The sequence below is a fragment of the Etheostoma spectabile genome, chromosome 12 (genome assembly GCF_008692095.1).
Source record: "Etheostoma spectabile isolate EspeVRDwgs_2016 chromosome 12, UIUC_Espe_1.0, whole genome shotgun sequence".
In the NCBI taxonomy this organism is placed as follows: Eukaryota; Metazoa; Chordata; class Actinopteri; order Perciformes; family Percidae; genus Etheostoma; species Etheostoma spectabile.
The window spans coordinates 3,619,141-3,626,316 of NC_045744.1; the positions used below are offsets into that span (position 1 = coordinate 3,619,141).

The window sequence follows — 7,176 nt, forward strand, 5'->3', positions numbered from 1 at the left end:
ATTATTATTGTTATTTTGTTGTCTTTATACTGTCTTTTTTATATATTTTTTATTTCTTTATAAAGAGAAGTCTAAGTCTAACACCAGCAACCTCAGCAGGAACCTGCATCAGCATCACCTTTGGATCCTTATCCCAACCTCAGCACCACGTTATTACCTCATTCCCTTCCTGCATGGTTTCAACGTGATTTCATCTGTCTCAAATCGTAGGCATCTCTCCTTGATCCGCTAGCTGCCTGCCCCCCTAAACACACTGTGAAAAAGCCCGGTCTGGGGAGACAACACAGGGGTCACGAACGTCAAACAAACACAAGGGGCACAGGCTGTGCACCAAAATACAACAAACCGGTTCCAGCCAATCACTGACAAGATGGCTGGGGGAGGGGGTGAGGGTCAGTGGCAGTTAGTCAGTTAGGCATGACAGTTACAGAAATATTGAAAGAGGAGCGAGCTTGCTCTGTTTTGTGTGGTATTTACATAGCATTGCAGATGCATTGCGTATGACTCCCTGACCCCACATAAAAATCCAACCCATCAACCCCAACACACAGTATTCACGTCGTACTTTATCATAGTGATTTAAAGGATGATTGCATTATTAACCCGTTTAATGGGCTTGCAGTTGTAGCCAGATCCATGCAGTCCAGAGCATACACGGCAGGGTTACTTCATCAGAAGTGGCTGAATCGTCTCCATAAAGGATCCAGCTGGCGGCCTCTTTCATGAGTGATATGTCAGCGTTTTTTGTTCTTTAAATGACAAAAAAAAAGCTCACTCTAGATGCTGCTGTGTCATCCGGTCTGATTGTTTCTGTCCTCTCATCCTACCATTCCATCTCCTGAAGCTACAGATTCTCACGTATGCAATTCAATTCAATTCAATTTCAATTCAATTTTATTTATAGTATCAATTCATAACAAGAGTTATCTCAAGACACTTTACAGATAGACCACACTCCAGAATTTACAAGGACCCAACAGTTCTAGTTTCCTCCAATCTGGGCCATCTTCTCATAATCCCGCCTTAAACAAAAGTTATATGTTGAATAAAAAGATAATATGTCAGTCACAAAGACAGTAAATGGCGGCACCAAACTGCAGGACAATCCATCCAACAGTTGTCCAGACATTTCACCCTGAAACAAATCTGTCAAATCAATGTTGGTGCTAGAGGAAAAAGTCAGGGCATCGCCAAAGTCATCATGATACATCCTCTGGGGAACAGAAATCTCAGTGCCAAAATTTTGTGCCAATCTGTGTAGGCACGTTATTGGATAAGTAAAAAAGTTCAACGTGCTAGTGTGGAGTGGCATAAGATAAAAAGTCATTGGGATCTGCAAAATATTATGGCGTTCCATCCAGTGGGATCACCAAATTCCTCCTCTGGGGACCATGAACATCTGCACAAAATCTGTGCCAATGACCAATAACTTGTATTTCCCCACCGGAATATGATTCATGGCTTTATAGGGAACAGAAAATGTATTGTTGAGAAATATTTACTGAAAGAATAGGCAAACAGCTAAGCATCATGACATTTTTTTTGAGAGCTTCCTTCTTGTGTCTGGTCAGATTTTTTCAGGCGGTATGGGAGATGAATGGGGGGACTTGAACCCACAACCTCAGTATTTCTAAAATCCTGACTGCAGCCATGGGTACATAATAAGAAGTGGATACAGCGCTTAAGGCGGAGCCATGTTTATTCCTTTGAAATTGTCTGGGTGTAAAATAAGCAGGATGATCACGCACTGTGTGGCCCATAGAGCAGGCGCACTAGAGATTTCCAGTTTAGTGCTCCGCTGACAATCATTTAACTGGAGACTTTCTAAATGTCATCGGACTGGACGGATCAAATTCGGATAGTTAAAACAAGTCATTTCGGTTCGTTTGTGACGCTCAAAAGGCTTTATCCACTCGTTTACAGACCCCTTTATTGCTACGTAAGTCTATTAATAGGAAAATAATTTTTGGGCCAGTGGGCATCAAGTTGTAATTGACCCGAGTTGTAATTCTAATGTTTGGCCATTATGTTCAACTTGCTATAAGGCACTTCAAACAATAGTTAATAAGAGCTTCATGTGTATTTTAATATACTTAAAGAGGTGGAAAGCAATACAGAAACACCTATAGAATTATAAAAATGTGAAACATTCCTACACTAATTAACGTAGAGCCTATAAGATAATGTCATGATCTCAGTAGGCTAGTTTTTTCTGAGGCTTTGTGACGTTGTGTTGCATATTGTCAGTTGGTCTTTTTCATCGTCCACCCCATCTATTTATAAATAGTTTGTGGAGTCATTATTAACTTAACATGACAAGATGTTTTTTTTTTTTTTATAGATTGCCATAGGAAATCAAATCAATTTATGTAGGACTGGATGTAAAAGTTGATGATTTACTATACTACTGGCCTATATGCAGGCTACAATGTGACAGGACGGAGTCAGTCAGCAGGTCCTTGTCCTGGTCCTGGTCCTGGTCCTGACCAGGTGAAGGGATCAGCTGTGAAATCAAACTGGGCTAAGATCAGCCTATCTCCTCTTTCCACGTGGAGGAGGCCTAATGGCCGCCAGTTGCAACATGACAGCTTCAACTTAATCCTCATTAAGTACTGTAACAATGCAGGAAGTGGCTGCTGCAGTCACGATCAGACGGGCTCACTATTTGGCAGGAAACGGCTCTCTTCAGCTGCGTCCAAGACACTCAGAGCGTCCCAAAACTTTTCACTTCTCGCTAACCCTCCGCAGCGGACACGAAGACATAAGAGAGCAGAGAAGAAGAAAAATCCTAACTTGATGACGTTATTAATGTTGAAAACATTGATTTTCATAGGAAATATTAGATGAGCTCGGAGATCTCTATTAAATACCGATGGGCTACATAGAATCACGGTCATACTTAAAAAATACTGACCATTATGTCTTGAATTTCATTTTTTATAGAAATCAAGTCAACCAACACTTTGTGTTAATATTCGAATGTGAGTTTATTTTTTTTATGTAATGCAGCAATATTGTCAAAATCAGTGGGTATTTTCAGTTGATCTTTTTTGTAATATACCAATAATATACAACGTTTTTCTCAATGTGTGGATAGTTTTATTACTGATGCAAGCATCTTTAAATTTTGGATTTGGATATAGATAGGAAAATATATGTCTGTAGCATAATGCACTTTGGCCTGATGGGATATTGTGTTTGAGCATAGAAAATATTGCTAGAAACACCAAACCATCTCCCTTTTTACCTTATGCTGCTTTTCTATGCTATTCCGGTACGTTTGCAAGTTGTAGCTCTTTTATGTTATGTACACATTATAATTTTGGTGACCAATTTTAAATGAATGCTATGATTTTTTAAGGTTTTTTCTCTTGATCCAAGCATCCTTTAAGTTCTGCACGCCGTAAAAAATTGAATACGCAGACACTTCGCTGTCTAAGTGCTGATGGATCCATCTGCATTACGCCGCATTATTCTAAAATAATAGAGCAACCTTGACATGAATTCATGCAGACTTCACATTGGCAAACTTAAACAAGTCTCCAAAGTCTGCTTGCAGGTTTTCATAATGTATAAAACAAATGGAAATGTCAAACACAGCTTGCAAAACGGTTGGCATAAAGCGTACTGTGTGGGCTAAAACATTAAAAAAAAAAAAACTGTTGTGGTTCTTTCAGTCAGAAATCAGATTTTAGCCATTGTTAGAGAATAATCAATTCCTTCCCCGTCTCTGGAGCTCATCACCCCCCCAACATCAATTCATATCACAACTCAAAACACTGTTTATAACTGCCTATTCCACTTAAATGTCTACTGCTCTGCCTTTTTCTGTTCTTATTTTATTTGCTGTTGTTAAAATGTCTTATGTATCTATACCCTGTACGGCGTCCTTGAGTGCCGAGAAAGTTGCCTTTTTATTATTATTATACTTTTGTATTTTTATTTGTAAAAAGTAATAGATGTGTTAAAGTTGAACTTGGTTAAAATGACAATGGAGAAAGCACAAATGAAACTTTATTACATACTGTTAAATGCCAATACAACAAATGGTATCCATGATGTATTGCAGTAATTACTTTGTAAAACACCAAACTCAGCAGTTTATTTTGAAACTATCAATGCACAAATCTGTAAAATAAATGTCTCCATAGAGAAAACTAAAAACACTAGGGTTATTCCTACACTAGTGTAACTGAATCGACAGTCCTACCAGTTATTAGATAATAAATGTAAAATGTAATCAGCAAACAATTATGGCATCTGGTATAGTAAAAAAGCAAAATTAAACAAATAAGGTATTTAAATACAGATTTTTACCGCCATCATCTGGAAGACATGAGTAAAACAGACAAATGAGAAAAAAGAAAAAAAAACGTGATTCCAAAAAGAGAAAGACATATTTGTTTCATCATAAAACACATGTAAACTTATCATGTAAACTTAAATGTGCACAGCAGATAAACACACACCACCACAGTGAAAGTGAAAGGGCAAAAATCCAAAGGCCAGGCAGCAAGTCAACTGACTTGCAGTGTCCAAAAATAATCTAAACACTTTTTTAATGCATCAAAGTCTCAAAACACGTTTAAAGTTCACTTTCAATAACTCCTTCCATCCGTCTTCATCGGGGGGGCAGCTCCAGCAGGGGACCCAAAACGTCTCTTTACCCCACTTTCAATACCTTCAAAACATTATTAAATGCGTAATGCCGGCTGGTTCCAGGGTCTAGTAAATCTAATCTAATATTAAATTGTCTCTAATCTCATGAATGCTCATATTTGTTCCTCTTAAGTATTATTAGTAACTTATATTTTCAGTGGCAATACTGTATCGATACACAAGTGCCAAGTATCTGTTATTATATATTATATGTGTGGTGGTGGTCAGTTTGTCTGCTTGACAATCCCATTTCGCAGTGATGTAAACAAACAGAGAAATTTATCATTTTAGAAAAAAACAGATGTTGACAACGTTTCCTTCTGGGGACGTCATTTGAACCTGGGAAAAATTTGAAGTAAGAAAAAAGTTTATAAATTGCATTATATCGCAGAATATCGCAATACGTTTAAAATCGCAATAATATCGTATCGCGGCGCAAGTATCGTGAGGATATTGTATCGGGAGGTGTCTGGTGATGCCCCACCCCCTAGTACATACCAAACATACCACCACTCTACATTAAGATCCGTACAGATATACAGGGCGGCTGTGGATCACTGGTTGCCAGCCAATCTGAAGGTTGGAGGTTCGATACCTGGCCCTGCAGTCCCATGTCCAAGTGTCCTTGGGCAAGACACTGAACCCCGAGCTGCCACCGGAGTGTAAATGTGTGTGTGTGTGTTTATCACCTTGTACAGCAGCCGCGGCCACAGTGTGTGAATGGTTCCTGTGCTATGTGAAAGCGCTTTGAATAGTCGTAGATTAGAGAAGCGCTATGTAAATACAGTCCCTTTATCGTATATCCAAATGTATCCTAACTAAAACTGCGTGTCAGAACTAGCCAACCAGGGACAGATATTGAGTTCATGTGCAACAATACACCGAGTCACATTTCTGTTTGGCCAATGGATGGCATCAATTCAGCACTAATTCTTTAATGTTCCCTGAACTTATTCCCTTACCCGGAGTCTTGTGCTCTCTCGCCCCCGTAGTCTTGTGCTCTCTCGTCCCTCTCCTCTCTCCTCCTATCGCTTCCTGCAGGTGTTTCTGGCTCTGGATCTGTGGTTGGAGTCACCTGCTGCCTCCATGTTCCTGCTCGACACCCTCTGCTACAATTCTCCATGTCTCTCTCTCTGTCTCTTTCTCTAACCCCCAACCGGTCGAGGCAGATGCGCCTGCACCCCCCCCCCCCAAGCCATGGTTCTGCTCGAGGTCTCTGCCTCTTAAAGGAAGTGTTTCCTTGCCTCTGTTGCCTAGTGCTTGCTCTTGGTGAACTGTTGGGTTTCTGTAAATATCATCACAGACTACGGTCTAGACCTGCTCTTTTATGAAGAGCGCAATGACATAACCGTTGTTGTGATTTAGCGCTATACAAGTAAAATTGAATTGAGCATTTTCTATTTCATGTCATCCTAAATAAAAGTACCTGGTCAAGAAAGAAAGACTGAAAACATAAGCTAAATGAGTTGGACGAATGAGTTGAATTTAAAAGGTTCCCTGTGGAGTCCCTGTTTCCAGTCGTTGTGCTAAGTAAGCTAACTGACTGGCACTGGTTTTATATTTACAATACATACACGTATAAAAATTGTATTAATCTTCTTGAAGAACTTTTCCTTTAATTTGTTTTGGTCTAGTAGAACAAACTACTTCAACCAATTCAAAGTGTTTCAGTGTAATAAATAAAACCAGTGCCCGAAATACCTGAATAAAAGCCTGCTAAATTACACAATTTTATTATAACGCCCCATCTTCTTACCCAGTTATCATCTGCTTTGCCTATTTTCAGTTAATCTTTTTTTTTTTTTTATGTAATTTTCCCTGCAATTGCTCTTCTGTGTTGCCTTTTCCCAGTCAGGGTGGGGTTTTGATCTCAGCCTGGCCAGGCTGGTAGCAGGGCCATTCTGAGGCTGAAACTGCACAGGGGGGAGGCCGTCTGTCCACTGGAACACAACACATGACACTTGCTTTTAAACATCCAGGCAGGGTGGATTGACTCAGTGTTCGTAGGTGTAATGACAGACGCTGTACTTACAAAGGATGAGCTGGTGTTCAGGGAGGCTGCGGGCTGCGACGTGGCCCTGCTGGAGCTGCTTTGAAAGGTTCTGGTGCATCTGAGCTGCCTCGTGGGCCGCCATGGCGTTTCTACAAGCCTTGTTCAGATCTGCCGGGAAAGGATTATTGTGATGACCACGGGGGGAAGTTTCATGTGGAACGATGCTGGATCCTAACGTCAGATCCACCTTTGAATATCTTTAGACTTATCTTACGTTATTGTTTTTTTTGTTGCTTTCCCCGTAGCAGGGTCCACTTTTAATTTAGTTGTGGCTTCATTGCTCTGTGGTGTTTTGATGCTGTGTCTGAATGAGAAAAATGGGTATCTCTGCTTCCTCTGCAGGGGATCTCTGATCTCTGATCCCTGTATGGTTGCTGAACCTTGGTGCAAAGGTACTGAATATAATATACAGGTGGATATTACTATAAATAGAAATTTTACAGATGTGTACAATGAACATAATA

General features: G+C 40.0%; 1 protein-coding gene and 1 long non-coding RNA gene across 6 annotated transcripts in view; both read right to left on the bottom strand.

The window, feature by feature from the left end:
* The window catches only part of LOC116699537 (uncharacterized), a 6,436-nt gene extending 84 nt beyond the window's left edge, over window positions 1–6,352 (bottom strand). Inside the window, exons 1-2 of the long non-coding RNA XR_004334451.1 lie at window positions 4,682–6,352; window positions 4,441–4,605 (exon numbers count right to left, since the gene is read on the bottom strand). This is a non-coding gene — a long non-coding RNA (uncharacterized LOC116699537). The remainder of the gene's footprint in view (window positions 1–4,440; window positions 4,606–4,681) is intronic.
* Window positions 6,353–6,359: 7 nt separating this feature from the next.
* The window catches only part of mau2 (MAU2 sister chromatid cohesion factor), a 19,970-nt gene continuing 19,153 nt past the window's right edge, over window positions 6,360–7,176 (bottom strand). For 4 of the 5 annotated variants that reach the window (XR_004334448.1, XR_004334450.1, XR_004334449.1 and 1 more), the window contains 2 exons: window positions 6,692–6,820; window positions 6,360–6,599 (listed from right to left, as the gene is read on the bottom strand). Coding sequence is in view for 1 of the 5 variants with exons in the window: in XM_032532192.1 (XP_032388083.1) it covers window positions 6,423–6,599; window positions 6,692–6,737 (223 nt within the window). In the remaining 4 variants the exon portion in view is untranslated. The remainder of the gene's footprint in view (window positions 6,600–6,691; window positions 6,821–7,176) is intronic. The other variant, XM_032532192.1, reaches the window with a different exon arrangement.